Source organism: Leptodactylus fuscus, chromosome 10 (assembly GCF_031893055.1).
Source record: "Leptodactylus fuscus isolate aLepFus1 chromosome 10, aLepFus1.hap2, whole genome shotgun sequence".
NCBI classification, from domain to species: domain Eukaryota; kingdom Metazoa; phylum Chordata; class Amphibia; order Anura; family Leptodactylidae; genus Leptodactylus; species Leptodactylus fuscus.
Genome location: NC_134274.1, coordinates 41,568,220 through 41,594,394, shown reverse-complemented (window position 1 = coordinate 41,594,394; position 26,175 = coordinate 41,568,220). Strand labels below are relative to the sequence as shown.

General features: G+C 45.0%; 1 protein-coding gene across 1 annotated transcript in view; it reads left to right on the top strand.

Moving 5' to 3' along the window:
* PARG (poly(ADP-ribose) glycohydrolase) overlaps positions 1-26,175 on the top strand; it is a 67,995-nt gene that overhangs the window by 15,803 nt on the left and 26,017 nt on the right. The window contains exons 4-9 of the mRNA XM_075257839.1: positions 1,715-1,823; positions 2,242-2,364; positions 2,445-2,525; positions 3,674-3,748; positions 14,617-14,709; positions 17,831-17,985. Coding sequence (XP_075113940.1) covers positions 1,715-1,823; positions 2,242-2,364; positions 2,445-2,525; positions 3,674-3,748; positions 14,617-14,709; positions 17,831-17,985 — 636 coding nt within the window. The remainder of the gene's footprint in view (positions 1-1,714; positions 1,824-2,241; positions 2,365-2,444; positions 2,526-3,673; positions 3,749-14,616; positions 14,710-17,830; positions 17,986-26,175) is intronic.

Here is a 26,175-nt window from a genome sequence, read left to right as displayed (position 1 = left end):
GTCGGAATAGCCTTAAAGGGATTCTACCATTAAAACCTTTTTTTTGTGGATAAGACGTCGGAATAGCCTTTAGAAAGGCTATTTGTCTCTTACCTTTAGACGTGGTCTCTGCTGCGCCGTTCCTTAGAAATATCGGGTTTTACCGGTATGCAAATGAGTTTTGTCGCAGCGATGGGGGCGGGCTCCAGCGCTCAAACAGCGATGGGGGCATCCCCACCGCTGCCAGAGAATTGTCTCCAGCACTGCCTCCTTCTTCGTCCGCAGCGTCATCTTCAATGTCTTCTTCCGGCCACGGGAAAATGGCCGCTTGCACAGTATTGTTAGCGGACGAAGAAGGAGGCGGCCCTGAAGACACTTCTCTGGCCGCGGTGGGGATGCCCCCATCGCTGTTTGAGCACTGGGGCCTGCCCCCATTGCTGCGAGAGAACTCATTTGCATACTGGTAAAAACCGCTATTTCTAAGGAACGGCGCAGTGGAGACCACATCTAAAGGTAAGAGACGAATAGCCTTTCTAAAGGCTATTCGGACGTCTTATCCACAAAAAAAGAAAAGGTTTTAATGGTAGAATCCCTTTAAGAAAAGCTATTCGTGTCCTACCTTTCCTTTTCTTCTCCGCGCCGCCGTTCGCCTGCAATCCCGGTTTTTGTCAGTATGTAAATGAGCTCTCTCGCAGCACTGGGGGCGTTCCCAATGATGCCAGAGAGCTCTCCAGCGCCGCCTACATCTTCTTCTGCAACGAGGTCTTCACTGCGTCTTCTTCTGGCGGCGTCTTCTTACTTCTAGGCCTCGGGCAAGCCGACTGCGCATGCCCACAGCCACAAGAAAAATGGACGCTTCCACAATATTGTAAGTGGCCATTTTCTCGTGGCCGGCAGGCACGCACAGTCGGCTTGACCTAGGCCCCAGGCTTAGAAGTAAGAAGGCGCCACCGGAAGAAGACGCGGGGAAGACCTTGTTGCAGAAGAAGATGTAGGCGGCGCTAGAGAGCTCTCTGGCAGCATTGGGGACGCCCCCAGTCCTGTTTGAACGCTGGGGCCCTCCCCCAGTGCTGCGAGAGAGCTCATTTGCATACCGAGAAAAACTGGGATTGCAGGCGAATGGCGGCGCGGAGAAGACAACGTAAGGTAGGAGACGAATAGCCTTTCTTAAGGCTATTCCAACAGGTTGGGGAGAGAAAATTGTGTTTAAAAGATAGGATCCCTTTAACGTGTACGCTTTTACGCATTTGGTCTAACATCTAGACCAGGCAAGTCAAACCTCACGTGCTCAGAGCTTTAGTTTTTAGTGTCTTACCCTTCGCTTTCTATTTTTGAAAATAGGCAAGAAAAGTGGGCAGGATTTAGCAGAAGGGTGGTGGTCTGCCTTGGCCCAGCAGATTTACTATAATTTACAACAGGACTTGGGGTACATTATAGGGCATAGCTACCCCGTTACATAACTGCCAGGAATTTCATTGCATGGTACAAGGACAGGTAAGGTCTGTAAATTTGGCGCATCTTACTGCAACTTGCTTCAGACCTACAAAACACCGATTATAAATATAAAATCAGAAATCTTTGCACCGTTGCAGTCCAAGGGGTGTTAGTGAAGTCCAGGTTTACTACGCATATATTTTGTAGTTGGTATGTATGAGTGTGAATGGCTCGTCTCCAAGGTTATGTGCCACCTACTGCATTGAGGCTTGTCGCTAACTATGATCTGTTGCACGTACAGCATGGTAACATGGCGGGGGACGCCACTGGCCGAAATGAATCGGATGCCGGTGTGTTACATGCAAGAGCAACCGCTGAGGCCTTCTCCGCACCACACTGTTACTGTGAAGGTAAGAACGTAGACATGGCTAAGTAGAAAGCGTATTAACTTCAGTAGTGCAAAGTTCTTGTGTTTTTTAAAGCCTCGTTCACACGGGGCAAGAGGGGGCGGATTTTGGCACTGAATCCACGTCATAATCCGCCCCTTCACCATAGAAGTCTATGTAGACCGCTAGCTTACTTTTTTCCGTGCGCGGCATGTTGCTGTTCGTGGAAAAAAGAAGTGAGCTGCCCTTTCTTTAGGCGGATTCTGCGGCTGATTCAGCCCCGGCGTCCACCTCGCGGCAGCACCCTCCGGACTAAGCCCATTCATTTGCCCAGTCTAGTGGCACTTAATAGGAATGACAATGAAGCAGATAGTGTGGACAGAGTCCAAGAAGTAACGTTTTGTATATAATATAATTGGCACGGTATTGTTCTTTTTCCCAGTATGACCAGTTACAAGAGGGTGTGCCGCCCTTACCCCATCCGGTACCTTTCATCGACAAATGGGAACCCGCCTACGTTAAAATGCCCTGCTCGCAATCGAATCTGTACCCAGTAGATGACCAGGTGAGAGATATACAAAAACATAACCTGGAATCAATGAAATAATTTACACCTGTTACAAAACTTGATTGTATTGCTTGCAGAATGGAGGCAAGACATCCGGGAGTCGATGGAAGCTCATAAAGACCTCTCTAAGTAGTATAAAAAACCCATATGAACTTAAGGTGCGTATGTAACCGTTTAGCTCTATTTAGTGGAGGTTTTTTTCTATTTATGCCCCATGCACACAAGCGAGTGTAATGTTTGAGGTAGGGATGATTTTGCAGCTGACATGGAGTGACATCAAGTGTATTCCATGGATGCGTGTACTGTATGACAGCTTCTAATCCATTGTGTTCCAATGACATACAGAAGGATATATATATTTAGCAGAACAGAGAATCGGACTCCCCTTCTGGAGAGCTTCAGCCTGCACACGCGGTCTTATGCATAAGGTGTTGGCTAGATGTGAGACACAATGCTGGAAGTCCTACCTGATTCCAGTGACATCCCATTTGTTCTAGGTGACCACTGCAGCCAGGCCTTACAGGTGACCACTTCTAAAATGGCATACGACAGCTATGATGGGCCGTATGTGAATTTACCACCTCTGACTGGCTGCAGTTGTCACCTGGCACAAACAGCCAGTAGGATTTGTAAACCCGAAGACTGGACTTGGGTAAGGCGAGTACTTACATCAGCACACAACCCCTTTCAAGACTTGATATTCCAAGACACGTATAATGCCAAAAAATGATTTTGTTATTTTACAGGTACCTCTGCTATGATACTGAGATTTACCCCATCCCCACAGAGACAGACTATCTATGGCACGTTCAGAACATTGATTCTAGTTTTTCATCTTTTAAGGGTTGTCTAAATAGAAGATTTTGTATGAAAATACAGAACAATACTAAGAGTAATCTTCTCCTTAGCAATCCTTCGCTCCAGGTCCCTCAATAAACTGTTTACTGAACTCCACAACATTTGTGGTTGTGTTAAACTTACTATATAGCTTTATACTTCTAATAGAAACTGTGTAAAATAGCAAGTGCAACAGAATTCTATGTATAATGTTGCTTTATTGCAGGGGAAGGGAAAGTACGGCTCTCCAGCTGTTGCAAAACTACAACTTCCAGCATGCATACTCCCATGCAAGTGAATGGAGCATGATGGGAGTTGCAGTTTCACAGCAGCTGGAGAGCCAAGGTTCCCTACCCCTGCTTTATTGCATTATATTATTGTAATGCTTCTTAATCACCTGTAGGGGGCAATATACTACCACATTTTTTCATTATTCGCAAATTCACCCTGTGTATTTTATGGTTCCCAGGAAGCGATTCTTTCATACAATCTCAGCTACTCCAAGAAGTGGGACTTTACCGCATTGAATAATTTTTGCATCAAGGTAATAATTGTATTATTTGACTTTCAATCTGATTTACATATTGTGCAGATATTAAAATAATATTTTTCTGGTTTGGTACATGGCCATTCATGTTTGCGAACCATTCTTGTGCATGTTTCAGTAGGTAAGTCTAGGATCTGATGGGAAAAGTAACCCAGTAACCGTAAGACTTGGGCTACACAGAGACTTTGGCCGGGTCACCCTGCGATTCTTTCAATAATGTTAGTGAATGGAGTCACATTGTGATACCCCTAGGGTGCTGCAACTATTAATTCTAGTTGCAAAAACACCTTAGTTGTTGCATTATTCAATCTTTTTGCAACTGAAGTCATAGCTGCGGTATCCTTGGAGGTCATAGTGTGACTTCATTCACTAATAGAGATGAGTAATATTCAATCGAATACCTTGCTCCCATAGTAATGCGTGTAAGCGGCTGAACACCAAGGGGTTAAGCGCAAATATTCACTGCGCTTAACCCTTTGGTGTTCGGCCGCTTACACGCATTCCTATGGGAGCGAGGTATTCGATCAAATACTATTCGCTCTCTGTTCACTAACATTAGTAACCTCTCTTGCTTTACCAGTCCTCACCTGCTGATTTTTACCCCCTCCATCCCTCTGGGGAAACAGACAATGAACACTCAGACGAGTTGGGGGACAACCCTGGAAGTGTGTGAACAAGAGTAGGAGGGTTCATTTTGCAGATCCATTGATAGGCAGAACTGTGATCTATCCTGCTGAGGGAGAGATAATAGGTGTGATGGATCCCCACTAGCGTTTCCTTATGTTTGTGGGAATCTTGTACTTGCTATAACACTTGGCTTTGAATAGAGATGAGCAAGTAGTGAAATGTTTGAGATTTTATATTCGTTTCAAGTAGAGCCTCAATATTCGACTACTCGATTGACTATCAAATCCCATTATTGTCTATGAAAAAAAAAATGCTTGTTTCAGGGGAAACCACTATTTGACTAAAGGAGAGTCACCAAGTCCATGAGTAGCAGAAGGAGAGTGTTTAGGAGGAGCGCTGTGCAGTTAAAGTGCGCGGACCCCATAGACTATAACAGGCCCGTGTGCTTGAAGCGCACTGCCCGCACGAATGATTCCTTCTGCGGGCTCCTTCCGGACGGGAGGCAAGCGCTAATGTGAACCGGCCCTTACTCGTGCTGCAGAACCAGGAATGATTGGCCGAATGGTATACAGTGTATAGCATTTGGCCAATCAACACTGGTTGTGCAGCAGGCTCGTCCTTGCTAGTCGGGAGAGCTGGCAGCTTGTGGTTATGTGGGAGCTGACTTTTTCTCATAGGAATGCATTGACCAGCATTGATTGGCCGAATGCTATATAGTGTACAGCATTCGGCCAATCAACACAGGCTCGTTTGTGAGATGGCGGAGTATAAGATCGGTCCACAGCAGTCTCCATTCTGGTCTGATATTAGACTCCGCCTCCTCACAGACGAGCCTCCGGCAGAACCAGAATCCCAGGGATAAGAATCCCTTTGCCTGTTTGCCATTATTGATATACAGTACAAGGACTCCTTCACGCCTCTCTCTATTCTCCGGACATCACATACGTCACATGGCGGATGCTATTTAGAGTAAAACGCCCTCTGCGGTTCTAATCTACCTGGTTTTACGCACATATTAAATACAGGCCATAACCTTAATGCATTACCATAATGGACAGTGTGTGCTTATGGGAAGTGACATACATATATATATACTGCATACTGCATAGGATGAATAGATAAGCAGATCTTGCAGTGGACTGAAGTAATAGTGATGAGGTCTTCCTTTTGAAGGGTATTCATATGGTAATGTTTCTTGGCAATGTCCTAAAATCAGTACCCCATGCACACGCAGCCTAATGCTATCACTGCAGATCAATGGGAAGCAATCATGGTGAAAGCTTTGGGGTCAATAGTGATTGCATTTAGACATTGCATATATTGTGTTTGTGCGCTCCCTTGCATGCTGCAGTCTTGTATCTGAAATGACTTGTAATCTCTATATAGGTCTAAAGATAGCCAGCAGCGCTGCAGGTTTTAATTCTTAGTTATGCCGCGGATGCCGTTACCATATTAATGTCTGAGGCTGCTGATATAGCGGAGACCAGTCTAGTAATAGGCTTCACTGCTACAAGTCCTTTCTGCATTTCATCAAGATTTTATTTGTGAAGCTTGAATAGTATATGATATACCTAGACCATGGGTATGGGTTATAGGGCTCATTCACACAGGGTAAGAGGGGGGTAGATTTTGGTGCTGAACCCACGTCAGAGTCCGCCCCCTCACAATGGAGGTCTATGTAGACCGCTAGCTTATTTTTTTCCGTGAGCAGTATGTCCCCTTACGGAAAAAAGAAGCGAGCTGCCCTTTCTTCAGGCGGATTCCGCGGCTGATTCAGCCTCGCGGCAGCACCCTCCGGACTGGGCCCATTCAGGGAAGTCAGGCTAATTTTGGTCCTATTCTGACGAGGCTTCCTGTGTCAAATTCAGGACCAAAATACGCCATCTTGTGCTCCGTGTGAATGGGGCCTAAAGAGATTTACACTACGTTATAGGTGCCAAGAGTCCGATCAGTGGGGTCTGACTGCTGAGACCCCCAGTAATCACAAGATAGGGGGTCAAGCCAGTGTGCTGTTACTTTGTTCATCTCTGTGGAAGTGCAGGCCCTAGTCTGCTTCTCTTTGGCAGTCCTATAGACTGGATTGGAGCAGCTGAATGCCCAATCATCACCCAGTTCATGGGGGGGGGGGGGGACTTGGCCCATGTTTTCGTGATTGTTGAGGATCCTCGCAGTCAAAACACTACTGATCAGACACTTAGCACCAATCCTATGTCTCCTTAAAGGGATTCTATCATTAAAACTGCATTTTTTTCTCGCTAATGCGTAGGAATAGCCTTAAGAAAGGCTATTCTTCTCCTACTTTTAGAGGTCTTCTCCGCGCCGCCGTTCCGTAGAAATCCTGGTTTTCGTCGGTATGCAAATTAGTTCTCTTGCAGTACTGGGGGCGGTCCCCAGCGCTCAAACAGCACAGGAAGTGTCCCCAATGCTGTGAGAGAACTCTCCAGCGCCGCCTCCATCTTCTTCAGGAACAGCCTCTTCACGCGTCGTCTTCCGGCGCAGGCGGTCAAACGGCGCATGCCCACAGGCCACAAGAAAATGGCCGCTTACTTGCTGTGCTCCTCTCCTTTCTTTTCATCAGACAATTTGAGCAGGTCACTGTGATAGCCTAGCTGTTAATGTTGATGGTGGGATCGTCGCTACATCCAAAAGCAAATCTCCCTTCAGTAAGTCTCCAGATGAATATGAAGAGATTGTCCGATTATTCCATTTGCACAACAAGGGCAAAGGAGACTCTTGTGCACCCGTCCTTGCCCCTTGCAATAAGCAGTGCCCCGGTGGCCTTCCTTTCTAGGAGCCTCCGCACACAGTGCTTAGGGCACGTCACGGAGCGATACTACAAATGGTTTTAAACAAACCCAAGACATTCCCCTTTAACTGAACCTTGATCCTGACGCCACTTTGTACACAGAAAGCCTTCCCTGTCGGTCTGAGAGTGCTAGACATGGACGTGATTGATTGGAGAGTTAAGCACATGTCCTACTCAATTACACATAGCTGATAAATGGCCGCTCGCTGCATTACAGGCCTCTGCTCCTATGACAGATCGTCTACAGGGCACTTCTGATGATCCGCGGATCGCAGCATGTTTTGTACTCTCCAATAATATAAAGCTGTGGCTGACAGCACGTCTACTAGTTCTCTATTCTAAACCTCAAGACAAATCTCTTCTGATCCGGCCTGTCCCACAAAAAATATGTAACGCTAGAAGAAAACCCTGCGATTTCTCACTCCGATAATGCCCCTGACATTACTGAAGATGGTACCATGAGATAAGGGGGTTAGAATACCGGGATGTGACTTACAAGGCTTATATTCTAAGACCACATCGTCTTCAGACACCACATACAAGGTGCAATGGCTACTTATGGCCCGTGGACTTTTTACTAGATTAATACTGGATATTACGATATAATTAAGTTATACAGTATATATTTGTGGTGCCCTCCAGTAATTTGTCATATGAGTTCTATGTAGTTCAACCCCCCAGTGATGACTTCTCATAAGGAGACACCAGCACCGCTAAACTCCTACAGAAAACCTTATAACTTGATTTATTATTATTATTATTAATAATAATATTTATTTTTTATTTTTTTTACTTTCTGTATTTTAACAGATTTATTACTGTGTAGCCAACTGCACTAGAATAACACAGCTACAAAGCAAAAGTACTAGTCTTACCAATACTTATTAGGGAGCGTTCACACTACCGTCGGTGTCGGACATGTAGTGTCCGCTCCTAGTGTCCGCTCAAAATCTGTCACGGACATTAGGAGAGGACACTAGCTGTGTCCGTGACACCTGTCATTTATTTCAATGGGCATCGGGTGCGTTCTTTTGCACTCCGTGCCCGTCCTTTCCTGTCCGCAAGTGAAGATGTCCGACTTCTCAAGCGGACAGAAGAACCCTTGAATATTCGATGCGTCTAACCCCTTGGTGTTTGGCCGCTTCCACGCATTCCTATGCCGGCGAGGTATTCCATCGAATACTACTCGCTCATCACTAGTATCTACAGCTCTGTGTCTCCATTAGGGTTGAGCCGATCTTGAGATTTCAGGATTGTTTTTAAAATCCGATTTTCAATCATTTTCCAGCCGATCCTGATCATGAAATTTGCTCGATCACCGATCGGAATCCGATCTTTTCCGATCCCGATCACTCAACCCTACTAGAAAGCTATTTCTTCAGACAGCCCCCATACACACGCCTGCGCATGTTTCGATCCTTTCCCTTCACATCAGCCATTGGGCGATTGGCCATACACATTAGACGTGTCCCACTGAAATTAGTGCACTCTACTAAGGGTGCATTCAGACTACGTAACGCCGGGCGTGTATGAGAGCCGTACACGCCGGCATTACGGCAGACTGCCGAACACTTCCCATTCACTTCAATGGGAGCGCTCGTAAACGCCGCTGTTACGAGCGCTCCCATTGAAGTGAATGGGAAGTGTTCGGCAGTCTGCCGTAATGCCGGTGTGTACGGCTCTCATACACGCCCGGCGTTACGTAGTGTGAATGCACCCTAACACTATACACTATTGTGTATCTGGTTACACTACACAAGGACTCTTTGTCTGTTGCCACGGAGACATACAGGACTAAATAGGAGCTGTATACACAGCAATAAGATATTTTTAATCAAGACTTTTTGACCAAAAATAGTACAGTGTTTACTTTATCGGTACAACTTTTTTTTTTTTTTTTTTTTTTTTTTATGTAGCTTGTGAACCCCATATACGGATCACAATGTACTTTTTTTTTTTCTCCTATCAGTATGTCTTTGTAGAATGGGAGGAAATCCATTCAAACACAGAGATAACATACAAATTCCTTGCAGATGTTGTTCCTGGCGGGATTCCAACCCAGGACTCCTGTGCTGCCAGGCTGCAGTGCTAACCACTGAGCTACCGTGTTGCCCCACAACTTTTTTTTTTTTTTCTAACCCCCTTGAGGAGCATATTCTTTGGTGACAATAACCTTCACCACTAGTCGTCTCTGTACACTTTGACCTTGGTTGATCCTCGACTCTTCTGCTTTAGAACCATGAATCTAGGGAACAAATCCAGTCTATATCCAGAGTTTGGGTCAATAACTTGTGGTTTCTGACAATAAGCTCTCTTTTTTTCGTCTTCTCATAAATTGATCTTTGCTTCTTTTTTTTTTTTAAATTGTCTTCATGACCATTAAGACTGGAGTATGAACTGGAGATCTTACTTTCTTTGTAATCTCTAGCTGATATTTTCTGAAATTTCCCCACTGTGGGACTATTAAAGGATTATCTTATCTTATCTTATCTGATCCCTAGGACCAAAAAGACTGCGTCGTATAAAGCCTATTCTTAGATTTAATGTTCTCGCTTGACGGCAATATATATATTTTTACCAGTAGCAATTTCCTTGACTGAATCCGACAGGGTTAAGCAGAAAAACCCCAGACACAGCACAATGAGACGAGAGCTGTTAAAGCCGGACCCTCTTTGCATGCAGTCGGCATTTTCAGACTTGATTATTCTTTCCTGCTCCGTGATGGATCGGCCTGTCTGGGATCATGCGTCATGTGGTCGTTTTGTATGATTTGATGAGCTGTCACGGGCAGGATTTTTTTTTTTTTTTTTTTATACTGGGGGGATAAAAAAGCCATAGCTGGTGCCGTCTCGGACTTGTTTTGGCTGTCATTGAAGGGAGCTGTGTCATGAGGGTGTATAATTCAGGATTATATCATCAAATTTGTTGGGTACATTGTCCTAAATTTTATTCGTTTTTTTGGAGGGGCTTACGGTTGACAAATTAATTAACATTTTAACTCTTCACATACCAGCATTCATTTGCAGCTCACAAAGCAACACCGAAAGTGGAAATAATGTGTTCGATCAAGAAATTCTCTTAATAAGGGGCAACACGGTGGCTCAGTGGTTAGCACTGCAGCCTTGCAGCACTGAAGTCCTGGGTTCGAATCCTGCCAGGAACATCATCTGCAAGGAGTTTGTATGTTCTGCCTGTGTTTGTGTGGATTTCCTCCCATTCTGCAAAGACATACTGCTAGAGAAAAAATGTACATTTTGAGCTTTGTATGGGGCTCACAATGTACACTTACACATATACATGGGCATCTTAGAAGTGGTGGGACGCCCTCTTTAGGCTAAGGACCCACATAGCAATAGGCTGCACAACGTTTGTTTTTTCCGCAGACATTTTCATTGCGTTTTTGCTGTATGTTTCTCTGTAGATTTTCTACCCCAATTAACCCTAATTAAACCTATAGGGAAAACTGCAGTTTCCACAGGCAGAACTGACTTGCTGCGATTTTCCAAAACGTAGGTGTTTTTGAAAACTCTGTTTTTGTTTGTTTCTGCAATGTGTGGATAGGATTAGCCAGAATCTTATTCAGTTTGCAAAAACGCTGCATTTTACAGTACCTGCAATCTGGGACTTCCAAAGGAACATATTCAGAAGACTTAAAGGGATCCTATCATTAAAATCAAATTTTTTTGTCCCTAACATGTAGGAATAGCCTTAAGAAAGGCTATTCTTCTCCTGCCTTTAGATGTCTTCTCAGCGCCGCCATTCCATAGAAATCCCGGTTTCCGCCGGTATGCAAATGAGTTCTCTCGCAGCACTGGGGTGTCCCCAATGCTGTGAGAGAACTCTCCAGCACCGCCTTCATCTTCTTCAGGAACGGGTCTTTCGTTGTGTCTTTTTCCGGGGGTTGTCTTCAAACTTCTAGGCCTAGGGCAAAGCCGACTGCGCATGCCCACCGGCCACAGGAAAATGGCCACTTACACAGTAATGTAAGCGGCCATTTTCTTGTGGCCAGCGGGCATGCGCAGTCGGCTGCCCGAGGCCTAGAAGTTTGAAGCCAGCACCGGAACATTAAACCAAACCACCACCTACTTTATAAATTACTTGCGTCATCAAAAATACATATTTACCATTATCATGTGACCGCCCCAGTCAAATTTTCATAGACTCCTGTGACGTTCTGTTTCACTGCTTCCAGAAATGGAGCGTCAATTCCCCTCACTACACCCTTGATTGTTATACTCTACCTTCCTTCTCCTTGGAATATCCCGTCACCTAGTGTCATCTTCACCTCGGACATACGCAATAGCCCACAATCGCTAAGGAACACTATTGCATGTGCCTTAGTTGAAGCTGCCCGGCTACGTCACAAAGATGTCTGCCGGTCCGCGCATGTGCAGTAGATAACATAAGCCGGCATGTCTCACAACCCTGGCAGAAGAGACTGGATAGCACAAACCATTGAGAAGATTATCTCCACTGATGGTAGAGTAGGTTGCTGTTGCCTGGTTGATGGATTTATTGTCTTTCTGTGGATCAGTAGTCTCCTATCTACAGACATAGCAGTGCGAAAGGGCAGCAGAGTGTAACAGCGACAATTACTTGAGTGTTTTTTTTTTCTAGCACCTTCATTCTATTTTTCTGTATAGACTGATATGTAGAAAGTAGTGGAAAATGGAACATACCTGTGTAATTCATATATGCAGTTATTTATAAGTGTAGGTACGTTTTAAAGTTCACATCTACACAGGTAGGATTTTATGGCACACAGAGGGGTCAGGGATGTGCGAATCGCCAAAGCAGGTAGCACATGAGACTGACATATGTAACGCCAGTCTTGATTCATTTCCCTTATGCTGCATATACATCTGCGCTCTTTTCCGGGTTGTTTTGCTCCATTATAGGAGAACAGTTGGTGTACCGGATCTTTAAAATGATGTATAGCAATGCAACCCAGCCAGTCCCCTTGTCTATACTGGCCGCTGCTTGGCTTCCATTCATACGGCTTTCATTTTTAAAGGGATTTTCTCATTAAAACTAATTTTTTTCTGCCTACCATGTCGAAATAGCCTTAAGAAAGGCTATTCTTCTCATACCTTTAGATGTTTTCTCCGCGTCGCCGTTTGGTAGATATCCCGTTATTTGTCGGTATACAAGTGAGTTCTTTCGCAGCACTAGGGGTGAGCCCCGGCGCTTAAACAGCACTGGAGGCGTCCCCAGTGCTGCGAGAGTGCTTTCCAGCGCCGCCTCCATCTTCTTCAGGAACGCCCTCTTCACATGTCTTCTTCCGGCGGTGGCTTCAAATTTCTAGGCCTCAGGCAGCTGACTGCACATGCCTGCCGGCCACAAGAAAATGGCCGCTTACAATACTGTGTAAGCAGCCATTTTCTTGTGGCCGGTGGGCATGCTCAGTCTGCTTTGCCCGAGGCCTAGAAGTCTGAAGCCTGCGCCTGAAGAAGACGCGTAAAGAGGACGTTGCTAAAGAAGATGGAGGCGGCACTGGAAAGCACTCTCGCAGCATTGGGGATGCCCCCAGTGCTGTTTGGGTGCTGGGGCCCGCCTCCAGTGCTGCGAGAGAACTCCTTAGCATACCGACGAAAACCGGATTATATACCGAACGGTGGAGCGGTGAAGATATCTAAAGGTAGGAGAAGAATAGCCTTTCTTAAGGATATCCCTACGTGTTAGGCAGAAAAAAATGAGTTTTAATGATAGGATTTTTTTTTGTCTCTGTTTTATGTATTGTGTCTTCTAACCAACTAAAAGGGTTAATAAGATGTTTTTATCTAATAAATTTTACATAGATGTGGTGCTAATAGATGCCCTATAAACTTCCTAACAGTCACAATTGAGTTTTTTCAATTTTTTTTGTCTAAGGTCTGGTAATATAATAGTTTACATTGCAAATGAAACCATGAGAAAGCTTGACTGTAATATTCTTTCCCTGGAAGTTTCATTAGCATCTTTGCTAGTGAGAGCCGGGACCAGATGACAGTTCTAAGTCCGGGGTCACCGTATATGTTTTGACAACTGCTATAGAGCAGCAATAAAGCATGACAGCCTCCTATTCATATGTCAGTTATCAAGGCTCGAGTCCACTCCTTGTCCGACGTCTTGACAGCCGGCAGCACCTTTGATTGAATATATTTATTTTCAGGGAATTTGTGTAAACACATCTTGAAAGAATTACTTCGTATCTCTGGAAATTAAAGGGAGTCTACCACCATCAGAATTCCTTCTAAAGCGCTTATAAGCCGTTGTAGGGGGGTAGTGAACGTTGTCCAACCTTGCTGGCAAAAATATCCAAAATACCATCCATATGTAAATGAATTGTTTGGTAACGATGGGCATGGTCATGCCTTCCAAACACTACAGCACCAACTGTATTCTGCCATAAAGATGAGCGTTGCATACTGCTGTGAGACTGACATTGCCGAATTCAGGGCACTGTCCATTTTACCGATATCTTCCCATGTCTGCAGAGGTTGAGGTCGTACCAAAATCACTGCATTGTCAGAAGGGCCGGCCTCACAGCTTGGCGTCATTGAAGTGTATAGACGTGTACCGTCGGGGAAGGAGGGGGATGTTCCCCACCTCCCAATGATGACACCGAGCTATGAGACCAGCAACTTCTGCAATTGGTGAACTCGGCACACTGTCAGCTTTGCAGCGACTTATAATGCTAGAGAACATGAAAGGTCCTATTTAAAGGGATTCTATCATTAAAATGCAATTTTTTTCTGCCTACCACGTCGGAATATCCTTAAGAAAGACTATTCTTCTCCTATCTTTAGATGTCTTCTCCAGGCTGTTGTTCGGTAGAAATCCCGGTTTTCGGCAGTATGCAAATGACTCCGCTCGCAGCACTGGGGGCAGGCACAGCGATCAAACAGCACTGAGGGCGTCCCCAATGCTGTGAGAGAACTCTCCAGCGCCGCCTCCATCTTCTCCTGGAACGGCCTCTCTTTGTTTCTCCTTCAGGCACTGGCTTCAAACTTCCAGGCCTCGGGCAGAGCCGACTGCGCATGCCTGCCAGCCACAAGAAAAATGGCCGCTTACAATACTGTGTAAGCGGCCATATTCTTGTGGCCCGCGGGCATGTGCAGTCGGCTTTGCCCGAGGCCTAGAGGTTTGAAGTCAGCGCTGAAAGAAGACGCAGGGAGAAGCCGTTCCAGAAGAAGATGGAGGCGGCGCTTTAGAGTTCTCTTGCAGTATTGGGGACACCCCCTGTGCTGTTAGAGTGAATCCTATCTGTAAAATGTAATGATTCACGAAAAATGCTGAAGACATTGGTGATATGAATAGGCACTTGGCTGAATTTTTCCGTTCTTTGGTTTTCCTACCTCATTTTATAACTTCTGCTTTTTCGCACGTTTTTGTACGTGACAGATTTCTACACTATATTGTGGTTTTCATTTTTTTTTTTTATCCTTCGCAGGTTCTCGGTGATGAGGAGCGTAAGCATCTCTTCTCTTCCATCCTTCCTGACATGGTTTCATTGACTCTCAGGCTCCCTAAACTCTGTACACAGGTAAGACATCAACGTTCCCTAAAGGTATTATCTAGTCTCACTATGGAAGTGTCTGCATAGGTGTCTTCTCCATCACCTTTGACCATGGGTAACTAGTAGGGTTGAGCGTTCGGATCCCGATCGGCGATCGAGCAAATTTCACGATCGGGATCGGCTGGAATATGATCGAAAATCGGATTTTAAAAACGATCCTGAAATCTCAAGATCGGCTCAACCCTAGTAACTAGGTAAACCTATACACCTATGCAGAACTGACTCCGACCTCCTTCAGCCTGAGCCTTATGCATATACATGGGAACCTGCTGACTACTTTCCTAATAAATGTAGTTATACCCCCTGCCATATTTTTATGCAGAATTCAGACTCAAGTAAATTGCTCCCCCCTCCCCCGCCCTGCTGTGATGGTATAGATCACAAATGTCTCCTTTTAACATCTTCATTTCCATTCCTCCCTACCACATCCATTCCCCAGTCATATACATATTGTATTATTCAAATCAATTCTGTCAAAGTAAGAGGCGAAGAATCCGATGGAGAGTCTGATAACTAGTTAGCAGCGCTGAATTCTGAGATCACGGGTCGACTTCCCCCAGGACTGACACAAGCTAATGAAGCGTAAGACGCCTTTGATTTAGGTTACCATTTATTGCTGGAGTTATTGTCTCATCTGCCGATTTCTGGATTTGTTGCGTATTTCGTTCTGAGACAAGGAAAATATTCATTCTATGTGTCTGAGTAGGGACTTGAGTCACACGAAATACAATGAACATCTCCAATACCGGATGTCGTCAGGAGAGTGTACAAAGTCTTAAAGGGAATTTACGAGTCCCTCCCCCCCCCAAGCATATGGAGCTGTCACCAATAACAATATTCTTTTGTTATGTATATCATGTTTGTGGATTCGGATAAACTGCTTTGAAGTATTGTGCAAATTAGGTATTTGGTGCACTGGGGGCAGCCCTTAAGTTTCCTGTGCACTGGTTTTGTTGCTGAGACCCCTACCATCTCCTGCCTGCACTAGCTCTTGCAATAAGTTGATCCTCCCACTCCTATGACATCACTAATCCACGACACCAAACTGGCTCAAGACTTCGCGGCACATAGATATGCCATGAGGAGGAGGTTATATTAAAGGGGGTTATCTGGTTTCTAACAATGATGGCGTAAACTTATCAGAATTATCTGCCTGGTCAGAATTTTTATTTGCTTTTTAACTATTAGTGGTAAAAAGGGATTAAAATTGTATTTTTTACTCACTAACACGTTGGAATAGCCTTAAGAAAGGCTATTCTTCTCCTATCTTTAGATGTCTTCTCCGCACCACTGTTCCGTAGAAATCTCAGTTTTCGTCAGTATGCAAATAAGTTCTCTCGCAGCACTGGGGGCGTCCCCAATGCTGCGAGAGAACTCTCCAGTGACACCTCCATCTTCTTCAGGAACGGCCTCTCTTCGCGTCTTCTTCCAGCGCTGGGTTTAAACTGCGCATGCCCACCGACCACAAGAAAATGGCCACTTAAACTTTCTGTGTAAGCCACCATTTGCTTGTGGCCTGCGGGCATGCGCAGTCGGCTTTGCCCGAGGTCGAGAAGTTTGAACCCAGCTCGGGAAGAAGATGCGAAGAGAGGCCGTTCCAGGAGAAGATGGAAATGGCGCTGGAGAGTTCTCTCGCAGCATTGGGGACGCCCCAAGTGCTGCGAGAGCAATCATTTGCATACTGAAAACCGGGATTTCTACCGAACGGCGGCGCAGAGAAGACATCTAAAGGTAGGAGAAGAATAGCCCTAAATACTTACCTTTGTGAGGGGCTGCAGCGGAGGGTAGAATTCTGGTTTCTGTCTTCCCTGCGGCCGCTCTGACCCTGGGTTGCGTGACCAACTCCATTTAACTGAAAATGACATCGGAGAAGAGTGAACGACCAGAGTCTCGATCTACCCTTCAACCCTGTGCAAAAATAATGAACTGGGAATGCTCTGGTTAAACCTTCTACTACTACTACTTGGTTAACCCTTTGGACGAAACAAGATAACTTCCTTTAACTTCCACAATGTTTTTATACTCTTTCTCTGAAAGGGTTAATCTATCCATAAATCACATGGACCTTTTAAATGGTAATATTGAAAAATACAATTTACAAACCCTCATACAGCTATATCAATGTAAAAATAAGGGCACGGCGATGAAAAAAAAAACACTTAAAAAGTCGCACAAAAAAAAAGACCCTATTGTCCGATAGCTGCTGCTACTGTGTCCTTAATCTGCCTGGATTCCCACTTTCCTCCTCATGGTGGCGCTCTTGTCTTCAATATTGTTCTGCGATGGTGTTTAATGGGATTACACGTACAGTAACAATGTCTTAACGTCTATCTCGGCACACCGGAGATGGTGAAAACCTGAAACAAAATCTTTAATCCCAATATGTTGTATTTGTCTACACCAACATTTAGTTATAGAAGTGTTGACTCCGCCATCTCACCATGTCCTTTGTAGATGTTCACGCTCAATATCGTAGTGGAGTGTTTAATATTGTGTACAGGAGCTGCCATTGTATATACTGTGTATGTAGACCGAAGGCCATGGTAGACGATCAGGTGAGGCCTACAGCTCTAAGCAGATGGAGTCCACTGTACGTGAGGCCATTGGTGTATATGGCCTTATCTATGGCGATAAATGGGCAGGTCCATTAGGTGTCATTGGAGCGGCATTGTACATCCAGGGGGGGGCGACCACTTCAGTTGCTATCAATATGCAGTAAATATGTCATTTATAAAGTGTAATTTAATCTAAGAAAATTATCTGCATTGTCTTAGAGGGGTAGAGTAAGGAACAGTCTTGTCTTCTGATGTGATTTGAGGATTCCAGCTCGGCTCTGGATTTTCCAATGTGATCTATAATTCCAAGGTCCGTCTATTATTGTTATTGATCGGATATCTGCAGAGTGTCAAACCCATCCCCCGTAAGCGATCAGCGAGGATAAATGACTCTGGTTATATGGGGCGGTTGATTTAAGGACCCTCTTAAAATATTTCATTCGTCTTCTTTAATTTGGTCCTTCCAATCCCTCGCTCGTGGCTCTCCAAATGGTGAAATGATTGATCGCTGACCTTCTTCTTTTTTCACGCAGCCCATCCCATTGCTGAAGAAAAGAAAGACCCATTCCATCACCATGTCCCAGGAACAGATATCTTGTCTGTTAGCCAACGCTTTCTTCTGCACCTTCCCACGCAGGAACGCCAGAAAGTCCGAGTACTCCACTTACCCGGAAATCAACTTCAACAGGTAGAGCCATTCTTCTCAACCGCGCCGTGTATTAATGAATTTCCTAATATCTAGTGAAGAGCGAGTAGTATTTGATTGAATATCTCGCCGGCATAGGAATGCGTGTAAGCGGCCGAACACCAAGGGGTTAAACACATCGAATGGTGTTCGGCCGATTACACGCATTCCTATGCCGGCGAGGTATTCGATCGAATACTACTCGCTCATCACTACTACTATCGTTTTGTGATAAAGGGGGTTTCCAGTATGATAATATGGATATCTGTGTAAGATCAGTGGGGTCAGTTATCCAGCACACCCAGTCATGAGGTTTTAACACTGTTAAAATAAAATTACAGGGACGCCATGGAGTTCAGTCACCGTACACACTGGTGGGCAAGATTTTCAGTTAACTTGTTAATGGGTCACAAGATTTTGCTGGTAATACTGTAGGTTTACCCATAAAACTGCAGTCGGTGGCTTCACCAAGGCTTCATATTCATGATCTACCTCTAGGTTAGGCCATCATTATGTCATGACTAGTGTTGAGTGAATAGTTTTCGTCGAATACCTCGCCGGCATAGGAATGCGTGTAATCGGCCGAACACCAAGGGGTTAAACGCTTCGAAGATTTGATGAATCTAACACCTTGGTGTTTGGCCGATTACACTCATTCCTATGCCGGCGAGGTGTTTGACGAATACTATTTGCTCAACACTAGTCATGACATTTGCAGCAACCCCGCTGATCAGCCATTTTGTTTTTCACTGAGTACAGGGCCAGAAGCCGTCAGATTTATACAGGTGTGTAAAAAGGGTGATGTTAGGCTGAGTTCACACAGAGTCTTTTGGTCAGGAAAAATCTGCTCAGGAAAATTCCTGATGCGTTTTTTGAGGTGTTTTTTTAAAGCGTTTTCTGTCTGAAAAAAATCAATGCAAGTCAGTGGGAGGCCGAAAATCCTGTTTTTTGTCAAAAAAACGTCTCTGAAAACGCCTCAAAAAACCACTTGCAGTTTTTCTGCCTCCCATTTTTCCACCCCGCTAGTGGAAAAAAAACAACAAAAAAAACAGGTCACATAGGACTGTATGGTGAGGCGTTTTTTGGAGGAGGATTTTGAGGCTGCGCCTCAGGTTTCGCTCCAAAATACGGGTAGCCACACCTGGATGCCAGTGCAGTGTACCAGCATCCAGTCACGCACTCCGCTCCGGATTAGGCTCAATGAAAGGGCCTAGTCTGGAGGAAGGAGTGTCTTCAGGCCGAATCGCGAGGTGATCCCGCCTGAAGAATGAGCACCTTGCTTCTTTTTCCGGGAGCCGGCTTGAGTGGCTCCCATTGATTTCAATGGGAGCCGTCTTTTTGGTCAGGATTTTGAGGCGAATTTGGCCTCAAAATCCTGACCAAAAAACTGTGTGAACTCAGCCTTACAGTTGCCAGCGGAGGGCCCTGCAGGTACGTGTTGGCCCTCATTCTCAGGTGGGTGCAGGTGTGGTAAGTATTTGAGGACGACTGGCTTGGACGCAGTTTGATGTAGGTGAAGGATCCCCTCTTGGGCCTTGCTCTATCATCAGTAATAGTATAGGACTAAGCAGTAGTGCTGGAATCCTGCACGGGTTATACCATACCAGCAATCCATTCAGACCAGCAATAGGAATTAATGTCATTGTGTAGTATTAGGGATAGGACATTAGGAGTGTAATCATCTTATAGATTTTACCGCACCACACCTACCATAGTGGAGCCGCTTCAATGCTTTACCTCGTAATAAAATGTCAGAGTGATTTATAGGAGGCGTGGCTCGTGCCGCGGAGGGTAATATTCCTTAAAATAACTCTGTAAATTCCCAGGAGTCCGGTTAATAATGAGGGAAGTATAGGAAGGTCTACAAAGAATTTCAAAAGCTCTACAATGCAGATGAATTTCCCTAAATAGCTTCTATTCTTCTTCTTCTTCTATTCTATTCTATTCTAACCATTGAAGTTTCATTGAGGACACAAAACCCTTTAAGTTGCAACTTAGAAATGCTAATTTTCCAAGTTATAGATATTTATGACTGGACGGCAGTTTCGAATAGCACGCACCCATAGCAATGAATGGAACCGGCCGACGTCCTGCCGCTTAACCCCCTGCGTGCCGGCTGCGTCCATTCATTCCTATGGGTGCGTGCTATTCGCAACTGCTGTTTCGAATAGTACTTGCTCATCTCTATTTATGACCTATCCTTAAAGGGATACTATAATTAAAACTCAATTTTTTTTCTCCCTAACACGTCAGGATAGCCTTAAGAAAGGCTATTCGTCTCCTACCTTTAGATGTCTTCTCCGCGCCATGGTTTGGTAAAAATCCCGTTTTTCGTCAGTATGCAAATGCATTATCTCGCAGAATTTGGGATACCCCCCAGTGCTGTTTGAGTGCTGGGGACACCCCCAGTGCTACGAGAGAACTCATTTGCATACCGATGAAAACCGGGATTTATACCGAACGGCGGCGCGGAGAATACTTCTAAAGGTAGGAAAAGAATAGCTTTTCTTAAGGCTATTCCTACGTGTTAGGGACAAAAAAAATTGAGTTTTAATGATAGAATCCCTTTAAGGCATCAATATTATTATTCATCATTATTACATTGTATACAGGACTGAGTTCCAAAAGGGCAATGTCACCCATGTACCCGATTTAACAGGCCAAAGAAGAAGCCGTGTCGCTCACTTGGTCACTAGGGTCCCGTGGAACAGCTGATTGAGGATGAGGGGTGTTGAAGTAGTTTCTTTACTTATTACATGTACCTATACTTGGATTTTGTCCCACTGTATATAATTGGTTTGGTTTATGCAGATTTTGGTAAGGGAACTTATGGGCTCTTTGTCTGCTTTGCCCACTCAGTGTTGTATTGTGTATCCCTCAGTTTGCTAATCGCAGTAAAGTAAGGGACCGGAAAGGTTGAGGCTAAGGGACCGTTAAAGGTTTATAGGGGGGCAGCGAGCCATCTCAGTTCTTGGTTCACTCCCCATGTGCCAGGTAGCTGGCTTGTAATGACAGATTTAGGGAATGCTCCTAATAATTTTCTAACTTGTATTTCTTTTTTCCACGTTTCAGTAAGTTCTATCTTTACAAACCTGTTACCCTCCCATGTAACCATAAGGCCGTGGCTTAAGGATGATCCACTTTGTCTGCTTCCTTCTAAGTGCCCCATTAGATAGGAGCCCCTGCTCTGCTTCCCGTAGCCTAGCACGTTCACCGTCTGTTTTCCCTCCCAATATTGAGCTTCTGCCAGTTAAGGGTTTATACGACTACCAGAATCCTAATCGTCTCGTTTCGACATCTTTTGTATATTGAGTTAAATGTTACGGCTTCCAATGTTGGGGGATCTGTGACCTTTTGTTCTGTCTGCGCTCCTGTACTCTGCATGGCTAAATATCTATTAAAAGATCTCTGATTTGATTAACATCGATTTCCCGGGAAGATGGAAGGCAGAAGATAAACAGTCGCTCCCTTGGCTGGCAGTCGGGATGCCTGCATCTGTCTCCCTGTTTAATTGTAGCGGGCTTATGTGGCAGCTTGACAGAACCTCTTACAAGAAGGGAGAAATAAATATAAAAGAGATCTGACTTGCTGGAGGAAAAATCTTTCCTGCAAGTAATTTGTCAATGACTTAATTTTGGAAGAAGCATCGCCTGGCGGTTCCATTTATTCAGCAGCATCCCATAAATGAAGAAATTGTGAATATTTTCAATTAGGATTCCAGCTGGACAGATGCTTCTCCTGCCTATAGTCTAACATGGGAAGTGCTGGGTATTGTAAGGCTAAGGGTGACGAGGGGGGAGATATCGCATTCTGAACTAACGGACATAAAGCCGGGGAGCCATAGCCCCTTTTAGGGGTGTTTTGCAAAAATGTATCTGCCTACATAATGCTCCATATGCAGTTTCAACTGATGTGACAGGTCTGTGTTATAGAACTGTTGCCCCTAATTCACACCAGAGTCCTGTTGCTCGCTACATAATGCAGCTTCAGCCTCCTGCTTATGATAGGTTTCTTCATGTCAGCTATACAAACTGGAGGCAAGGAGAGAAGTGTGAGGTTAAATCTTCTAGAAATACACTGGACATTCTGCACACAGCACACTGTGATTCTGTTTCCTTAGATAGGGAAGAAATACTAGCTTAAAGGGATCTTATCATTAAAATGCAGGTTTTTTTTTTCCCTAGCACATCGGAATAGCCTTAAAGAGGACCTTTCACCGGTTTGGGCACAGGCCGTTCTATAAACTGCTGGAAAGCTGACAGTGCGCTGAGTGAGCTTTCCCGATCAGTGCCCCGGGTAAAGAGCTATTGGTCCCGGTACTGTATCGCTTTACAGTCAGAAGGGCGTTCCTGACAGTCTGTCAGGTACGTCCTTCTCCACAGCAGCGCCTATAGCGCTGTACAGTATGAGAGGGGAGGAACGCCCCCTCCCTCTGCTCACAGTGCTCATTCATAGACGAGTATTATCAGGAGTGGAGGGGGCGTTCCTCCCCGCTCACACAGTACAGCGCTATAGGCGCTGCTGTGGAGAAGGACGTACCTGACAGACTGTCAGGAACGCCCTTCTGACTGTAAAGAGCTACGGTACCGGGACCGATAGCTCTTTACCCGGGGCACAGATTGGGAAAGCCGATAGTACGCTGAATTCAGTATATACACTCACCGGCCACTTTATTAGGTACACCATGCTAGTAACGGGTTGGACCCCCTTTTGCCTTCAGAACTGCCTCAATTCTTCGTGGCATAGATTCAACAAGGTGCTAGAAGCATTCCTCAGAGATTTTGGTCCATATTGACATGATGGCATCACACAGTTGCCGCAGATTTGTCGGCTGCACATCCATGATGCGAATCTCCCGTTCCACCACATCCCAAAGATGCTCTATTGGATTGAGATCTGGTGACTGTGGAGGCCATTGGAGTACAGTGAACTCATTGTCATGTTCAAGAAACCAGTCTGAGATGATTCCAGCTTTATGACATGGCGCATTATCCTGCTGAAAGTAGCCATCAGATGTTGGGTACATTGTGGTCATAAAGGGATGGACATGGTCAGCAACAATACTCAGGTAGGTTTTGGCGTTGCAACGATGCTCAATTGGTACCAAGGGGCCCAAAGAGTGCCAAGAAAATATTCCCCACACCATGACACCACCACCACCAGCCTGAACCGTTGATACAAGGCAGGATGGATCCATGCTTTCATGTTGTTGACGCCAATTTCTGACCCTACCATCCGAATGTCGCAGCAGAAATCGAGACTCATCAGACCAGGCAACGTTTTTCCAATCTTCAATTGTCCAATTTCGATGAGCTTGTGCAAATTGTAGCCTCAGTTTCCTATTCTTAGCTGAAAGGAGTGGCACCCGGTGTGGTCTTCTGCTGCTGTAGCCCATCTGCCTCAAAGTTCGACGTACTGTGCGTTCAGAGATGCTCTTCTGGCTACCTTGGTTGTAACGGGTGGCTATTTGAGTCACTGTTGCCTTTCTATCAGCTCGAACCAGTCTGGCCATTCTCCTCTGACCTCTGGCATCAACAACGCATTTCCGCCCACAGAACTGCCGCTCACTGGATGTTTTTTCTTTTTCGGACCATTCTCTGTAAACCCTAGAGATGGTTGTGCGTGAAAATCCCAGTAGATCAGCAGTTTCTGAAATACTCAGACCAGCCCTTCTGGCACCAACAACCATGCCACGTTCAAAGGCACTCAAATCGCCTTTCTTCCCCATACTGATGCTCGGTTTGAACTGCAGGAGATTGTCTTGACCATGTCTACATGCCTTAATGCACTGAGTGGCCGCCATGTGATTGGCTGATTAGAAATTAAGTGTTAACGAGCAGTTGGACAGGTGTACCTAATAAAGTGGCCGGTGAGTGTAGAACTGCCTGTGCCCAAACCATGAAAGGTCCTCTTTAAGAAAGGCTATTCTTCTCCTACCTTTAGATGTCTTCTCCGCGCCGCCGTTCGATTGAAATCCCGGTTTTCATCGGTATGCAAATGAATTCTCTTGCAGCACTGGGGGCGTCCCCAATGCTGCGAGAGAAATCTCAAGCGCCGCCTCCATCTTCTTCAGGAACGGCCTCTCTGCATGTCTTCTTCCGGCACTGGGGGTCAAACTTCTAGGCCTCGGGCAGAGCCGACTGTACATGCCCACGGGCCACAAGAAAATGTCCGCCTACTTACTGTGTAAGCGGCCATTTTTCTTGTTTTAGAAGGAAATCGCCCTGAGAGCAAAGCGTTCTTCTTTAGTAATACAAATTACTTATATTTCTTATATTTTCCTGTGCAATTCATTTGTGATAAGCTAATATATAAGTGGATTGCCATGCACACCAAGTTTACCTGTACAGTAAATACAGTGTGTTGGAGTAGCCCAGCGAGAAGGACGTTAGAGCCAAGGGAGACCACCTGGTCAGCCATTCGGGTGGCCATAGACTGTTTAGTCATCTAAGCTTTTGCCAAATACAAATACATATCAGATTATTTTTTTTTTTTCATGTGTTTAATGCAAAGTTCCAGATTTTACTCAAGTCAAGCAAAAAATAATATTTTTTTTTTTTTTTTTGAGGGGTTGAGGGGGGGGGGGGGGGTCTATGACCAGCGGCAATAGTAATGTATAGAATTTCCAATAAAATAGTGAAAAAAAAAAAAAAAAAAGCTTTAAAAAAATAAAATAAAGTTGTAAATCCCTCCTTTCCCTAGAATACACATAAAAGTAGAAAATTACCATGAAACACATACACATTAGGTATCCCTGTATCTGAAAGTGCCCGGTCTACTGAATATAGGGGATCTGCAGTGCTCGTGTTCCGTCGGGAAGGGGTTAATAGGAGCACTGCAGATACCCTATTCAGCCAGGCTGAATTCCAAGTGGGGGAAAAAAAAAACAGTCCTCAGGCTCAGGGAAGGGGCAGACAGACAACCAAAACACCCCCTCCCCTTCCCCAGCAAATACTGCACTCAAAAACTCCAACAATTTTAATTTTTGAAATTTTCCAGTAGCTGCTGCATTCCTCCCCCCCCCCCCCCCCCCCTCCAGGCTTATACTCGAGTCAATAAGTTTTCCCAGTTTTTGTGGTAAAATTAGGGGCCTCGGCTTATATTCGGGCCGGCTTGTACTCGAGTATATACGGTATTTCCTAATTCTGGTGGAATATTCTTTAGTGTCTCCCACCCCCCATATACTATACAAGCAAGAGGGGCTTCTTGCTTGTCTAGTATATAGATCGCTCTTGCCAGTAGTCAGATAGGGACATTGATCCCAATTAGCCAGGAGAAAAAACACATTCCCCACTGATGGCCTGAAATTGGTGTAATGAGGTCCAATCATTGTTATGTAGTAGATGGAGATAAACGATGGCCGTCGCGCACTACAGCAATGACCTAATTGTTAATAGACTTTGCAGGCTGCGTTTGGCTCGTCTCTCAAATGTAATGGTCGTACAGGCTACAACAGTCTGCACATTCGTCTTGTACCGTGCAATGGGAAATTAGGTTATTTTTGGTTATCAATCTCCAGCGCTGTAGCACTAAGATAAATGCCAGCCTGAATATTTCCTGAGCTGCTTAGTTCTGTCTTCTTCCCTATTGCTTATTCAGCACCACTGATAGGGTAGGAGGAGAGCAACGGACTGACAGGGCTCTGCTTCTTGTGGCTACTAAGCTCCTGTTTCTAATGTAACCTGTCGGGCATCCTTCCAAGGCTGGCATTTTCTGCAGTCAGTCCTAGATAAAGACTGACTAGAACCCATCCCATTAACCCAGCCCCAAAGATAGATGGGTGAGGGTCACACGAATCAAACCAGGTTTTCCTTTTGTGAATCAGTTGCTGCCCAAATCCCTTGCAAAACACATTTTGGGGCTGCGATTCCTTTTGTGGCTGATCTGTATCTAACATATATGGTATTTGGACATTTTTAGTTTACTATTGTACATTTTTGCCCATACCTTTTTTTATAGAATTGTGGGGTCTTTACATGTGGGCTGTGTACATTTTTGGGCCCGCGCCTCTTGGTTCAGGATTTTATTTAATTTCCTGGCTCAATAGGCTTGTGTAAGATTATAAAATAGATTCTATTGCTAATATTCTTTAATAAAGACAAGTTGTTTTCTGATTTTTGTTCTCACGTGTCTTAAAATTTGGTGGGCTCTCGTTGCCGCAAAGAGCTTATTAGCATAGTCTTAAAAACAGGC